The sequence below is a fragment of the Ruditapes philippinarum genome, unplaced genomic scaffold (assembly GCF_026571515.1).
Source record: "Ruditapes philippinarum isolate M1 unplaced genomic scaffold, ASM2657151v2 ctg3185_1_1_1_1, whole genome shotgun sequence".
Taxonomy (NCBI): Eukaryota; Metazoa; Mollusca; class Bivalvia; order Venerida; family Veneridae; genus Ruditapes; species Ruditapes philippinarum.
In genome coordinates, this window is record NW_026858894.1 from 90,146 (window position 1) to 107,462 (window position 17,317).

A 17,317-nucleotide genomic window follows, 5' to 3' on the forward strand; every position below is an offset into this window, starting at 1 on the left:
TGAAAGTTTACGTAAAAATATGGTAAATTGATACATATAATATTTATAAAAATGACTAGTACCATGGATTGTCTATAAGTGTGTTGCTTTTGGTGATACATAACTTTGAAACGGTTTGTTTACTGAGTTTAGGCAGCAATTGCTATTGACAACGGAAGTTATACAGCCCATAATGCATTAGCAAACAACAACAACACCTGTCAAAGTTTATCGAGTAATATCACAATAAATGCTACTTTTTAGCTAAATGTACGCTGTTTATAAGAAAATGTGTAAACAATTAATGAAATAAATCATTACTCTTTATAATTCTGACATTATTTATAGTTGTCAGTCTCCAAAATTAACACGAAAAACGTTTATCGGTACATGCAAAATGTAAACAATTCCGATAATGACTTACGATCTGAGTAATAAGTGAGATTATATCAATACTAACCCATTACGCGATATACATGCCTTTTAACGACTTTTTCAGCCCCCTTTTGTGTTGTCTCAAATGGTGAAAAAATGCCTTATTTAGGCCTCCAACACTTGTTTTTGTTTGAGAAATGTTGTTAAAAAAGTGACCACTTCTTCGGTACGGCCCCCCATCCAAAAGATACATCAGGGGGTTGCCAGAAGGGGGATGTGTCCCCTTCTGTTTTGGGGTTTGAAGGGGGGCGGCAGCCCCCTCATCGAAAAGAAAATTTTGGACTTGTGAGAGGCTAAAAATGACCCCAGATTGATCATAAGGTAACGTGTAACCAACACCGAAAAGCATTTGACTCTATCTCAATCCATTGAGAAGTTGCAGCACTTTGAAATCAATTTTGATGGAAAAAATCAACGCAAAATAGTGATTTTTGGCAATTTTGAGATGTCCCCTCGTTGATAAGCATTGAAGCAGTTTTATAGTGTTATAGCAATTTGAACTTGTAACGGGAGACTTTTCAATGAAAACAGCCATTTTGCACAAAATGCTCATGAAGTAATGGGTTAAGCAATAGTAATGAAATGGGCACTCTGTTTCAAAATGATCACATAATTATATACAGACTGAATTTTTAATGTTTATCAGTTTCTGACCGTTTCAGGCTTTTCGGATATAGAAATTTAGACATTTACGTGATTTAAATGAAACCTAAAAGATATTATTTACTTATCTATAACTTAGGTAATCTTCGCAATAAGAAAATTTCTGATTTTGTTTACAACACTCGTAGATAATAGCCTGGTTTTCGATTCGTATTTCCCCTAAATCAATGGTTCATTTCTTATTACGTGTATTTGAAACCTATCATTGAATAACTGCTTAAAAAGTTTTATTTTACCATTTATGGGAACATTCCCCACTCATTTTTAGTAAAACGGATTTAATGTGTCCATTCGTTGTTTGATACTTGAAGCTAAATCCAAAGTCTATTTCAAAACAGAGTTTTCACATTACGTAGTCTTCCTGTCTTTATCAAATCAATCAGGGAGTGCATCAAATTCCAATCTTTCAATGTCTATTTTAAGAATGTCAATTGTCGGCTGCAATGTAGCAAAATGCATGACATTAAAAGTAAAACAACAAAATACTGTATATAAATAAAAATAAGACAATGCGAAGCCATTCTTTTAACGTCATGTTTGTTATACCAGAAAATCTTCTGAAGTTTACGTTCCGCTAGTATATTAAATATATATTGATATGTTAAATGGAAAAAGCTAAATTCATATGAAAAAGAGCTGTGAAATCAGTAAGTATCCTGAATAGGTGTATGCTGCAGCGTCCACATAACGTCTTTGCGGCCATCTTTGACTAAACAAAAAACCCATTTTAGCATAGTTGTGATGTATCAACTATAGGAAAATTACTCAAATTCTAGAAAATTGGTCACAGTATATAATTACTAGGCACTTTTGTATTTGTAAACCTCATTGTATGAATTTTGTATGCTTCTTCTAGTGCAGAGAAACCATTTGACAAAATAATTCGCATTGCATACTTTCAAATGTTGTTGTTCTTTTTTTTTTAAAATAATAAAACTATAAAAATAATAAAGTTGCTGACAATGTGTTATGCATACCTTTATATTATATATTAATATTCTTAAGAGAAAAGACAGTAAACAAAAACATTATATTAAACACGTAACGTTTTCATGCATTTGTATTCGTTTAGTTAAGGACGTGGGGAAATGTCAACAAAATATCATATATATAATGGTGTAGCATATACATATAAACATATTTAATGGATCTTTTTAAAATGATTTCTTTTTTAAGATAGTAATTGTTTTATCTTAAAGGAATCCATGTATACTTTTATACATCCATAAACAGTGAATTAAACGGGGTAAAATAAACCTGTCGTCGTTTTACAGTACAGTAATAATCATTATATCTTTCAATAGTTTGATACATTTTAAGGAATGCTTATGATTTTATCTTTCCTGCAGAAATAAACAGATAACAGAAAAGATATACAACATTCAAGGTAATATTCATATGAAATGTAAAGAAAACAAAGTTATACACACTATGTCATAACGTTACATCAAATATTGTCTATATCGTTGCCATTTATTCTATTAATTGATATTGATTCTGGAAATTGATTGATATTATTGATTGATAATATTGAATCATTTAGAACTATTAATGGATATATATAGAACTTTCAATAGATATATTCTGAAGAAAACATATGTTTTCTGTCTTCTGTCTTATTATTTCAGCCCCTGTTTGTATATTTATCGTTTCAAGCCGTGCACGCGCCACTCCAAGTACCTGAAAGATTTTTAAATTGGTATTCTAATATTGAAGATTTGAACAGGTTAAAATAACCCTTTTCAATCAAACTAAGAAATGTGGCAAATCGTCTTTGGAATAACATTTATCTTTAACCATATATAGTTTAAGAAATAAAATGGAATGTAGCAGTTAAATCATAAATTTAATTTAGAATGTGTTTAGTTTCCCACATATTATCATAAATGTACTTTATCAATGTAGATATCAGATACAAATCAAGAAAGCCACTTAATCTCTCATGAAAATATGTTTTATAATTTTTCGATACGTAAAATAACAATTATCGATTCGAGATACCAGGATCCGAGATACGAGTTACATCTTTAAGACGATCGCAGAAGTGACGGTGAACAGGTGTTTTTCAAAATACAAATAAATATGTGAAATGATCACAACTGATTCATGATTGAATGGCTAGGGTGTATTTCTCTTGCTTTAACGTCTAAAATCATTTAAATTAAATGAATCAATGCCCCTATACAAGATAATTAAAGCGAGTATGACCATACATGTTCGCGAAAATAAGCACAAAATGTGCAAAAGCAAAATGAAACAGTGCAATTGCCACAAATCTGGCATTCAACGTCTACACACATATAACTTAAAGAATATTCTTGTGACTGCCGTAATTATAGCATAATATCAACAAATAATTATCAAATATAATCATTTAGGAATGGTATCTTGTATGGATGAAGAAATAGGAAACATTGTTAAATTGGTACAACAACGTGGTAACTGGAAAAATACTGTAATCATTTTCAGTACATGTACTGTAAAACACTTATCTTTCGCGAGAACCTTATTTCGCGAATTTGAGGCAAAATGTGCAATATAATTATTTCGCGTCAACATGAATTCTCAACTTCCCGAAAAATGTGAAACCGGAAACCCGATGTCATTCAGATATTTTTTGTCCCGTCCGTTCACTAACTTTGCGTTGTTTATTGTGCGACGAATGTATTTATATCTGTATCGATTTTTCTGATAGCTTGCTAATTTTCTTGTTAAGTGAAACCGTCTGTCTAAAAATATGTCAATAAAGTTTGATAATTATTTGATATGTGTTCACTGTGTTTGTCAAAGTGTTAAAGTTTCACTGATTAGCCATTCAAAGGCAAGCAGACGAAAATCAATTAAACGGTACTGTAATTTGCCTAACCTGTAGTAAACGATTATGTTTACCCTCCGGCTTAAACTGTAGTACAATACAATAGGATACAATAAATAGAAATGTTACAAACAACTCGCAGGTGCTAAAGTATTTGTACCAATGAGATGAGAATGAGATGATCAAGCGTGGGTGGGTGCAGGCCGGTATTGTTCAATAGACATTGACCTTGATAAATTGTGTTGGAAATTTAATTAATCCATTAAGTTGGACAGATTTTCACATTAATTAGAATACCATTAAACTTTTGTGAGACGCATTAATTTGTTTATACTTAATTCTAGTGCAAGTCACATTTACCTTCCTTGACACAGGTAATATGCAGCGAAGAAGTTTTTTTTCCAATTCCTCAATAATACCAAATTGTTACAGGTAAATATTTCATACTAGTAATCTGTACGATATGTATATGCTGCAACACTTGAATAGCTACATGATGTAACTAGAACTGGTTTCGATACTTTCCCGCAGATATATGTCCATGTAGGTGTACGCATTTTCGGATAGTGCTCATTTTCGGACAATTGTATAGACAAAGTGAAATATTCGCGAGAAATATGAATTCGCGTCTTAGAAAACTTGCGAATATTAGCGAAAATAAATTTCTCGCGAATAATAAGTATTTTACAGTATTTAGTTAATTAATCTGTACAAGAAAAATATAATTCATTAGCATTGTTGATTAAATTTTAATTATAAAATGAATGTATTTCCTTAAATTGACATCTTTCAAAGTAGATATGTTTCAGACTACAAACAATGTTACTATTTTGCGATTAAATCGGAGCCTGTCATAAAAACAATAGCTGATCTCGAATATGAATTGCTTTAATTACTATGTTACTGTCATGCACATGCAAAAACGGACAGTCCAGAGGCAATTCCTTACCTTTATAGTTTGAGCGTGGGGCCGTGAATAAGAATACATGTATTCAGAACAAAGTGATGTTAATATATATTTCTTAACACCAACCTGCTCAAGTAATACAACAATGGTGTAAAACAATTTAAAATTCTATTGCTTGCAATTATTTTAAATCTGCTGACTAGATAATGGTGGTAATCCAAAAGTTGGAGGAAGCAACTGGCCGCTTAAAGGGAAGAAAAGCACCTTTTGGGAAGGTGGTATTCTTGCGGTGGGTTTTTTTCATAGTCCTCTTCTTGGCTTTAGAGAGTTGGGTTACAAATCAAAAGAACTAATGCACGTAACAGACTGGTTTCCCACCATAATAAATCTTGCCGGCGCTAATGCAACCGAATTTGACAAAATAGACGGAATAGACCAATGGGCATGTCTGAAGTAAGTTAATATATTTCAAAATCCTTTTTATAAACTTAAGTATCATAAATGTTCATAACCGTTAGGTTGCCATTGTTCATTTGCGTACGCTCAATGTAATGGTTAGCACAGAAAATATTCGTGGCATAACATAAAAAAACAGATACACCTATAACTTTACATTATTTATATCATTTTCAAGACAAGTGTCCACCTTGTTTACGGATTTGTTAAGTTGCAGGCTACGACTATCATTTGTATAAAGAAACAAGTGGATATTTTCAGTTCTGACTTTGATGCTTAGTTTATTTGATCTGAAACTGCCAAATAAGCGTTTTGTCACTATTCGTAGGCTTTTAAACGTGCATTAATTTCGTATCGTACCTAAGGGACATCTACGTTTTCGACTCATGTAGCGTTCATGGTACGTATTAATTGTGGAAAACGTTATTTGCCAAAAAAATAAATCACAGCTCCGTAACAACTGCATCTTGTCAAGATAAGCAAGTATTTCGTATTTCATGTTTCATGCTCATCACGTTACAAAATGTTTGAATAATCTATTATCTATGATACTATTGATTATAAACATAAATATATATGGTTAAACAAACTTTTCATGATAAACTAACTGCTTTAATATTTCTATTTTTAATAATGGTCATTTCAATGAAACCTTGATATGAATGCATACAAATATTTAAAAGTGTAATATTATCATTGAAAGTATATTTAAAGATACGGAACCCCTTGTGCGAGAACAGAAATTCTTGAAGTTCATAATATTGATGATACAACTCATCAGAGAAGGAGATTTTCCTTGGGAACGGGTGCGTGGAAAATTATAATAGGACAAACAGGTACATGTAATTTTATTTGATGTGAAGGTCAATCTTCATATATATGAGTCTCGTCAATAAATAATTAAAAAAATAAAAGATATAAATTAAGATTAAAAAAACAAATAGTAAATCATTTGGGAAATATTGTTGTATGTCAGTAAAACACTAATATATGATTATATGGCACTGGCAATAACTTTTTATTATGAAAATAAAAACAAATTTAACGCTTCTAACATAGCTTTATAGAAAACATAAGTAACTGTATATATATTTGGAAAAGCCTTTTATATTGCTAAAATCCCGCAGCACACACCAGGCTTCATAGGCTTCTACAAATTAACGATTTTAAGCTTTCAAATAGCTATTAAAATACACTGTTTGAATCGTAAAACCTGTATATTCTTATTTTTCATTTCTTAACAGCCTCTTATAAAAGGTTTTACAAAGAGTGTTCTATAACAAGATCATTAATTTTCTATATTTTATTTATTGTTTGTCTTTAATGATCCTATGCGTAGGTCTTCTCAGAAAGATGATGATGATTTGATTGAGTAATATTCTTATTTTATTAAGTATGATCTTTTTGTAACTTTCGTTAAAAACACATTTATATACTGTACCAAAAGATTGTGCATTTTTGTCTGTACATCATAATATTTCGGATAATAACCATATTTTTAGGAAGCACCACCCCTCCCTAATAATTATCATAATTAATTTTTTTTTCTTTATCTTATAAAAAATCGTCGTCGACATCATGACCATTATGGTCACTATCAGAAAAGTGAATATTGAAATCAAGACAGATTGTTTCAGTTTAGCTTGAATACATTTTGTTAGCGACAATTTCGAACAGTTCTCCTAACCAAAAGAGCATTAAATGCTAACACAACAATTTTGATGTATTGGTTTGACGATAAGTAGAATATCTACTATTTATGTTCGTGCTTGCATTAACAGCAATCTGTAAAAATACAAAACTGAAAGACATAAAATGAAAATGATTATATTTTTGACTTTAGGTTTAAAGGGTATCAGTGTCTCTACGTCAAACGTTTCCTTGTATAATATCGAAAACGATCCACTAGAAGAAGACAATGTGTTTGAACAATTTCCAAATATAGTGGAGAAAATGCTGCAAAGACTAGAGATTTACGCAAAAGGAATGATTCCATCTAAATTTCCGAACATTGATAAAAATGCTGACCCGGCTTTGCATGGAGGAGTTTGGCAACCTTGGCAATAAATCAGTTAAAAAAGTACATAGCCATGTAAACGGAAATCCTATTGTTAACGGTTATTTTAATTTTGTATGAATGCAGTTTTAACAATTCATATTTTTCAATTTGAATGATAACAGATCGTTGAAAATTATCAAACGTATAATTCATAGCTTGTTGGTAATGCAAGGATTTGTACAAATTAGATAAGTGACAAGTGCGGATTTGGTTTCATTGAACCTGGTCTTTATTATTTATTATTTTAGATATCCTGCCAATAATACTGAAATTTACAATAAAAATGCATACTTGCTAGATCAAACAATGTCGTAGAAGAGATAGATGCCATAAACATATTTTATATAAGGTTGTTACATATGATGCACAGGTTATTTTCATAGAATGTCATGAATTATACAATATTTTAAAGAACTATCATCAATGTGTTAATGAAGCAAATGCTACGAGCCAAGCGTAACAAGAAAGAAAAGTCAGAAATATATTCTACAAAATCTGTGATTTGATCCTGGAAATATCTAATGAGCACTAAATTAAATATCTCAAACACTGTTGAAAATAATTCCTATACTTTATTAATCCTCAAACACATGTATTCCTTTTGGCTAAAGAGCGTTCGACACCTGATATACAAATATAACCTAAATATACCCCTTTATAAAATGATCAAATTCTTCTAACCGGAAAACCCATTTAATATGCGCAACATCTTAAGGTACTTCTCAATCTTGTAAAGTTTCATTTAATTTCCATTGAAAGTTTGAAAGAAGTAATCAGGCCAAACTAAGAAAAAAACAAAAGTAAAAAACTTAGGGGCCTCTACTTTGACAAAAATTATTGAACCGGAAAATGCCGACGATTTTACGTACTTACACTTCAAAATATTCAGTTCAACCTTTATGTAAATTTATCAGGTTTGATATTAAGTTTCGTTCAACCTAGATCACTATTAACGTAATGATGCTTTAACTAATGTTAATTCTTCTTGCCATCTATGGTTTTCCACCAAATAAAATATTGCCCCGTTAAAGGAATCATGTCCGTTTTGTTGACGTAAAAGGGATGCAATTTTATTATGTAAACAATTGAATAAACCTTAACATCAAACCACTATGAACTTATATAAGTAAATACTGTCTAGATTTATATTATTTCTGTACCAGTTTAATAGAACAATTAAAGAATGCCACAAAACAAAATTTTTTTCACCAAAATTTTGCGATTTAGGGGTAATTCCAAGGTTTTTTATCACTTTTTGTTAAAGTAATAAATTATAAATTCGGCCAAAACAACTATTTACTTCCGTGTTCATGTATAATGGGTAACAACATTGCATAAGATTTTCAATTATTTTGAAAATGCTAAGTATTCTCCTCAATTTTGGTAAAGATTTTATGCAATGGGTCAAACTTTTTAACACTGATACTTCAAGTATTATTGTTTATAACGGTCATTTCCCAGAACCTTTTACTATATAAAAGGGTGTTCGGCAAGGATGCCCTTTATCATCATCATTATCTATTGTATGTATAGAAATTTTATCAAATTACATAGAAAAAAGATAGTGAAATAAAAGGAATTAAAGTCGAGCACAAAGAAATAAAACAATTCTTCTTTGCAGATTATGAAAATTTCGTAAACAGTGGTTCAGTTAAGTCTTTCGAAAAACTTGTCTATGTGATAACAGAATTTAGTAAAATTTGTGGTTTCAACCTTAATTCCAAAAAATCAACAATATTACGAGTCGGGTCATTTGAAAATAGTAACATAGAATATTATAAAAATAGAAAATTCAAGTGGACATCTGATTCAGCAAAACCTTAAGGTTTTTTATTTTCGACAGGTTACAAGAAAAATACAAACATAAATCTAGAACCTAAACTTCAAGATTTTTTCAATTGCTTAAAGTAGTGGCAACACAGAAAGTTCACTATGATGGACAGTAATAGTGATAAAAACTTTTGCATTGCCAAAATTAATATACCCCTTTTCATTATTAGCAAACCCATCCATAAGATGAAAGAAATAACTAGAACGATGTTTCATTTTCTATGGGCATGAAAAATCAGAAAAAATCAAACGCAAAACTTTGAAATTTAACATCAAGAATGGTTGGCTAAAAATGATAGACATTACTTATTATCTTAATGCACTAAAAGCAAGCTAGGTAAAAGGGTATATAAACAAAGAAAATGAGGGTTCATGGAACTTTTTACAACACGTAAGATAAAGCAATACGGAAATGATTTTATCTTCCAATGTTATCTTTCAAAAGAGGATATCAATAATTTATAACCGCATTATTCGTTCATGAATGATGTTCTTTCGTGTTGATTTCACATTCAACATGAGCACAATTTTAAAAAAAATGTTAAAAACATAGTATGGAATAATTCTAGCATTAAAATTGACAACAAACAGGTTTATTATAAAACATGGCATGATAAAGGCATACATTATACAGAGCATCTTTATGATTATAGGAGAAAAGCTTATTATAAATATGAGGAATTTAAAAGCATTTACGGAATAGAAAATGCCGATTATTTAAGATACTTTATGCTAATAAACAATATACCAAAACAATACCTTGAGAAACTAAAAAATAACACAACTTATATGGAAGAACAAGATACGCTTCTCAATAATATTAAAAAATCCAAAACAATAAATAAACTTTTATATATTATCCAACTTGAAAATGATAAGAAGGTAAAAATAAAAATGAAGAGCAATTCGAATTTGTGTGATTTTTGCTGCAGTAGTTTAGAAACACTTCATCATATATTTTGGGAGGGAATGTAATAGTGTGCAAAATTTATGGGCAAATTTACATTCTTTTCTGTTGTCAGTTAATCTTCATTTTCAAACAGTAAAGAAACAGTGTTTTTTTTGGAGAGCTTACAACCAGTATAAAAATAGTAATGTTGTAAATCATATCATTATACTAATGAAACATTACATTTCAAAAATGAAATATCAAAAAAGTAAGCTAACTTTTGATATTTTTAAAAACTGTTTGCTATTAAAGATACAAATAGAAGAAGCAATTGCATTGCCAAACGATAAAATTGAATCGTACAACCAAACATGGTGCAAACTATCTAACGCTTACAAATAATTTCTGATGACAAAAACAATAATGTTATGTAAATTAAACCATAAAACGTGTTAAATAAAATGAAACTGATTCACTTGTCTCTTCTCTCTGTGTGTGCCTGTGTGTCTCTGTGTGTGTGCGTGTGCGTGTGTTTGTGTGTTGGTGTGTGTGTTTGTGCGTGCGTTGATGTGTGTGCGTGTGCGTGTGTGTGCGTGTGTGTGTGTGTGTGAGTTTTTGAATGTAAGCGTGTAAGTTTTTGTCTTTCTTTTATTTTTTGAAAGTATTTTTATGTTATTTTTTCTTTGTTGATTTTTTGTCGTATCTCATTTGTTCAAAATTGAAAATGTTAAGTTCTTTTGTTCCGTTTGTTTGTTTGCTTTTGAGTTTGTGATGTCTGCTTCTTGGTTGTAACAAGTGAATGTATGGTTCATGAATATGGATTTAATTGAGATAGATATGTTTCTATATTTAGTTACAAATGTTATATGTAAATGTGAATGATTGTATTTATATGTTTTTTTCAAATATGAAATAAATGAAAAAAAGTATTCTCCCCATAGTCTAGCTTATCGCAGAAAAACAATTCAATTCAATGAAGCCATTAATAATTAGTTTATCAATACAATTCAATAATTAAACTTGCAATTTGCAAAATGCGTTCTTCAATATGGTTATATATTTGGTGAGAATGGATCAAAATCGTAATTTCTAGTGAAGGAATAAAAAAAAGGAAAAAAAGAAAATATTTGCGGATGAAAACTGAAATACTTGGCGTCATAAACAAATGATATTTCTATCGGATGCCTATCCAGCTTGGTGGATAATAGTCTTCCTTTGTTCCTAGTGCTAACATACTTCCATTTTGTGGAAAGAAATCAAAATAAACAGTAATTCCTCCTGAAAGCCATGCACCCCACCATCCAAATGTGCCCAGAGTTACGACAACATGATCACACAACGATAACAAAGCGAGATCATCTGCAGGGTCTGAAAAATTACTGACATGAACATTAAATATATTTTTCATACACCATTCCTTTTCATTACTTACAACAATAAATTGAACTCGATGAAATTTATTAAGATAAAACTGCCTTGCTTTCTCAAAAAAAGCCACATCTGGTATGGCATATCCTTTGTCAAGTCGTGCCTTTTTTATAAAATCCCCTCGGCGGACATGAAAACAAACTCGCTCAAAACCATTCAATGAAACATTTGAGAGAAAAGTGTTGGCATTATATACATGCCTTTGTTTAAATTTGAATATGTTTCTTATCAAACTACTAGCAGTTTCAAAATATTTCCAGGACTGGAAATAACCAAACAAAGATATTTTTTTCCCTGACGCGAATTCCTTAGATATGCTGCATATTTTTGCAGGTCTAGAACATCGATGCACAACCTTATTTTGTATTCCATATTTTTTCCTGTCTGCGATATTTGGTAAATTAAAAAACCTTTTCAATAGTGTATTGGAAGGAATGATTGGTATAATATCATAAATCAATGCTATCCCAAGCAGAGAAGCTATTTCAAACATCTGGTTTCCTGTACGTCCCATGTATTGTTCTAGTGTTACAAATTGGTTGCAATGGCTCTTATTAAACAAGATTTCCTGAGGAAAGTTCCGTGACGAAAGTAAAAAACACTTAATATTTCGCACATTGTTGTCATTACAATTATTTTGTAAAGATCTTTCATTTAGACACTAAATGTGTTACACTTGACACAAACTCTTTAAGAAATCGATTATCTTTTTTATTATCAAGATCACTGGATATCTTGGGCGGATTAAAGAACATGTTGACTATTAACTCATTAAACGATACAGATTCAAATTAATGCTTTACCTTTAACAAGAAATATAAATGCTTTTTGCATTTTAGTAGAAAAATGTTTTATAGAAATCTAAAATATGTTGTTAATAACTTTTTTAAAACAAGAGCGATCACTGATCACATGTGTTGCGTCATGATGGCCAATTTCATGTTGGGACAAGTTTTGTGACAGACGGACAGACAGACGGACAGTGCACAACTAGACTTGGTACTGATCATTCCTGTAAAGTTTGGATAAAATTGCACCAGTAGTTTATGAGGAGTAGTCCGGACAAGCTTTTGTGTATCTGGCAACACACAGAAAAAAACACCTGTTTATCAAAGAGCCATAACTCAGCCAAAAATCATTCAACCGAAAAACCCGTGCAATATGCGCAAGGACTTGAGCTACAAATCAAATTTGTAAAGTTTCATTGAAATTGCACTAGTGGTATAAGAGAAGTAGTCCGGACAAACTTTAAAAATAAAAATTATTGAAGGGCCATAACTCTGATAAAAATCATTGAACCGGAAAATGCTGACAATATGCACAACTAGACTTGGTACTGATCATTCCTGTAAAGTTTGGATGAAATTGCGCCAGTAGGTTATGAGGTGTAGTCCGGACAAGTTTTGTGTCGGACGGACAAACGGACAGACAGACAGACGGACAGACAGACGACGGAGAAGTGATCCCTATATGTCGACACTACTCCGTACAGGCGTCACAAACATCTTTGTTCGTCATGTTCGTAATTTACAATTACGATGATACAAGGAATGATTTATCTATGTGTCGAGGTTGCCTAAGTTCATAAGGTAGTCTGCATTTCTGAAATATAATATACTAAATTCAAAAAACATGTAATCTTCAAATGCCTTAGATTTTATTGAAATTGATTATTTCAATTATAGTGAAACAATTATACCGTTTGACGTAATAAATAACAAGATAATGGCTTGGTCGCTGCATTTTGATTGCTATGTAAATGTATGTATGATATTATTATATTTGTTCTTGTAATGGAAATATTTGTAAAATGTAATAATGGACATTTACATCTGAAGACATGTTGCATATAAGATAGTCACACAATGATAACAGATAAGCGTCAAGTATTGTTCCCGCAAATGAAGGATGTTCGGCATGGCTTTGATTTTTTCCAGGTTTGAACAAAAAGCTGTAGCTGGAATACCTAAATAGAAAAACATACACATACATTAATAAGATATGCTTTTGAACGTTTCCCATGGTTGGTTATTATGTATTATGATATAAAAGAAAAGAAAAAAAGATTGTATTACTATACATGTCTAATTAACATGTCAGTAAGTTTCGAACGGCTTCATAAATATTGATATAAAAGTACATTATGCATATCCAAATGCAAATGGTCAGTTGACAGGTACAAAAAAGAAAATATGAACAAATCACCGATTTAATCACATTATCTTTCTTTGAAAATAATTCATTTTATGTAAAGCGGTAATTTAATAAAAAGATGATAACATGGAAACATATAATTGTGTTTAAAATAAATTTGTATTAATGAAGGCCCTTTCTATACATAATTCATTGGAAGACTGTACACTGTAAAGTAACATAAACTCGTTTGTGTTATTATTGTAAGTAACTCTGAAGTAGTTAGTTACTAAAAATACATAATCAAAATTTGTATTTATTAGCGTTTATAAAAGTCACGTTTGTGAATGTTAAAATATGTCACAATCGTCACTAAATATTTGAGGGGCATTTATATCATTCTTAATCTAGGGTTATTATTAATATGAAATGTCCAAATACTACCACACACACAGATTTGTGTATTCTCTGTAAAATGAAGCTATCACGTGAATAAATGAATGTCTTTATTGCAAAATAATGTAGTCGAAATAAAAAAAAAACAGAAAAGAAACAAGCAATATATACTCTTCTTCAATAGAAGGTTTGTCTGTAGCTATGTAAATTCTTTGTATTCCAGATAAACCAGATTCTCTTAATATTGCCATACACCATTTTTCAAATAACTTAATACATTCATTAAGATTGCAACACATTTCTTGGGTTTGTGTGTTCTCTGTTTGAATTAGTAGCCTAAAGAAACTGTGGAGATTTAAGTGAGAAAAATACTGTTTAAAAAGCAAAACTAAAGTATACAAAACATGCTTATGTGTTTCCAAATCTCTTTTGAATAAGAAAGTTGTGAGTGTATGTGAAAATCGTATTTAAAAGTACACTTCTACTAACAGAAGAATATTGTGTCAAATCAACATAAAGGTGTTTTGTCATTGAGTCGAATTGACATATGTCCCTCACAGTTGATTAAGTAATCATAAGTGAAGGACAACTGACCGGGCACTTGCAAGGACATGTTTAATTACTGAAAAATTATGCTTGAAAGGCGGTTTGATAAAACAAGTCAACAATTTATATCGGCATAGAACTAACAAACCAACTAATAAATCAACTAAACAAACAATGTACATGTATATTGCTTACCCAACATTGACACTTTGAAATTCTAGTTCTGCTTTGCTCTTCTCGATAAGAAGGTAAAAGTGTGTGTAAGGTCTAAGTATGAACGTAGCTATTTGTACAGTCCACTAAAGATATTGGTTTCAATGAAAATAACTAGATGTAATAACATTTGTTAAATATGAAGGGCTCTTTGAAGATCGAAGTAGTTTGCTTGAAAACTCGCCTTTTTCACTTGTATGTAAACCTATATGTCAATTGAATACCTCTTGTCATTTATATACGTCTTTCTACGTCTAAAGGAACATTTTAAATGATGTTTTTTACAATTTTTGTAATTTTAAAGTTTGAATACTCGTTTAAGTAACTTTTAACACTTAATTATATTTAACATTATTAATATTTTAAGCTGAAGAATTAACAAATACAAAAGAAGATTTTTCACTCGAGTGTCAAAATAATAGATGATGAAAAACCAACTGAAATCAAGATTTGGTCATTTAAGCTGTTTTCATCGATATATAAAATATAAAATAGATGATCAGGGCAAATCGTTGAAATACTGTCGTACACGTAAATCGCTGCATTCTAAGCATTTTTTTTAAATGTTATGTTATACGGCATAATGAATTTTTTTACAGGTATTTGGTTTATGAAATCCAAATGGGAGATATTTGTGGTAAAAATGAATTGCCCATCATCGCCGACAGATGAGGGAAAAGGTACGAATAAACAGTCTCCTGATGTCGCTAAAACAGTTTTCAATTTTTTTATTGCAATATTGCCACTGATTACAGGAACTGAATACAGGGAAAGAAGTCTTGCAAACGACCAATGGTGGGTGGACCAAAACTGTATTGCATATTTACTTTCATAAATCGAGATACTGTACCAAAGCAAATAAGTGTATCAAAAGTGTCTTAAAACTAAGGTTCTAACCTATAAAATGTTTTAAGATTAAACTTTATTTGACAGCTTTACTAATTAATGTACAACGCGACACTTTGCGAAGTTTCGAGTAGCGTCTTGAAAATTGGCATGCAAAAAGTTGACCATATCTCTGAATAGGTTCCGTTAATAATTATATTATTATATTCTTATCATTAAGCTATGGAAGAGCATAAGTGTCAGGTGTATTTTTTATTAACGCGAAATTTCGAGTTATTACCTCGAGTTATTACCTCGAAATTTTGAAATTTCGAGTTAATTAATGGGCGTGTACATGCCATTGTCAAAAGTGATCACACTGATAAGTTTAAGTTTAACTTTTAAAATTAATGGTTTGTCCAGTCACCCGTTTCTCCATCTCCATCACCATCTCCATCGTTCAACCGCACTCCCTACTATATCTTATATTATCTTTTGGTAACTCTTGGTAACTCATAACGTTGGCTATTCTTGTAATGTAACTTAGTCGGAATTTCGAGTTCATATGTCAAAATGTCGAGTAACGTAGTCGAAATTACGAGTTACTAAGTCGAAATTGCGAGTAAGTATGTCGAAATTTCGACTTAATGTGGAATTACGAGTTAGTAAATCGAAATTTGGAGTAAGTAACTCGAAATTTCGAGTTTGTTTTTAACGATTGGCTTCATGACAAACATAACTGTTATTGTTGAAACAGTTTGCACTTTGTCATTAGTGTCGTATTGAATATTTTCCACAGACATGTAAATCAACGAGTTTAACAATTATATCTCGATAAATAGATAAATAATAAAAAAGAAAGAAAGAATGAAAGAAAGAAAGAAAGAAAGAAAGAAAGAAAGAAAGAAAGAAAGAAAGAAAGAAAGAAAAAAGAAAGAAACATTTCTTACAGGAGCATATTTAAAATAAGAATGACTATTCAAAGAAGTTAGTTTAAACAATATTTTATTTATAATCCATACATTTACATAATAAAGTACATAAAATAAATTTACGGATTGAGTAGGAAACTTGTAAAGCTTTTCGAAAACTCTCTCCGTCAAAGAAGTTGTATTCAGCATATATACAGTATAATGTTTCACTCAGCGGTTTCGAGCGATTTTGTTTCCACTTTTGTTGAGCTAAAGCACGTCTTGGCAAAAGGTGTGCTATAACGTATGTGACATTTTTTTTAGGAAAGAAAGCAGTATAAACTGAAAAGTTTGGATCAAGTTAAATTTATTGCTGTAAAAAGTGAAAAAAGAATGGTGTATAAACATAATTTCAATGTTTATATAAGTAATTTTGACGCTTCAAATGATCTAGATTTGATAATATTGTCGTAACTTTGTGTGCATGTGAATGGATGGTTGTATGGCTGTTAAACATAATAACGGTCTACTTTGATTGCTTTCCAAGAAGTATTCATGCAAAGGAAGATTTTTTTCCACCAAGCTGAATAGGCATTCGTTACAAATAACTTCTGTTTTGTCAACAAAGGTATCGTGTTTCATCGGCACCATTAAGTTTGTCAAATAATGAAATGCAATGATTATCAACGCTTTCAAAATAAATAATTATGTGAAACAACATTTGTTTTCAAATCTTATTACTTTCATTTTTTAGCAGATCGGCTATTGAATAAAAGATGTCAATACATATAATGTAGTTTAATACTTTGACAGAATACCTCGAAATGAAGCA

The 17,317-nt window shown here is 30.7% G+C and overlaps 1 protein-coding gene across 1 annotated transcript; it reads right to left on the reverse strand.

The window, feature by feature from the left end:
* Nucleotides 1-11,025: 11,025 nt before the first annotated feature.
* On the reverse strand, nucleotides 11,026-12,038 carry LOC132754589 (galactoside 2-alpha-L-fucosyltransferase SEC1-like). Its single transcript, XM_060745246.1, has one exon. The coding sequence runs from the start codon at nucleotides 11,973-11,975 to the stop codon at nucleotides 11,208-11,210; it is 768 nt and encodes a 255-aa protein (XP_060601229.1). The 5' UTR covers nucleotides 11,976-12,038; the 3' UTR covers nucleotides 11,026-11,207.
* Between the last annotated feature and the right edge of the window lie 5,279 nt (nucleotides 12,039-17,317).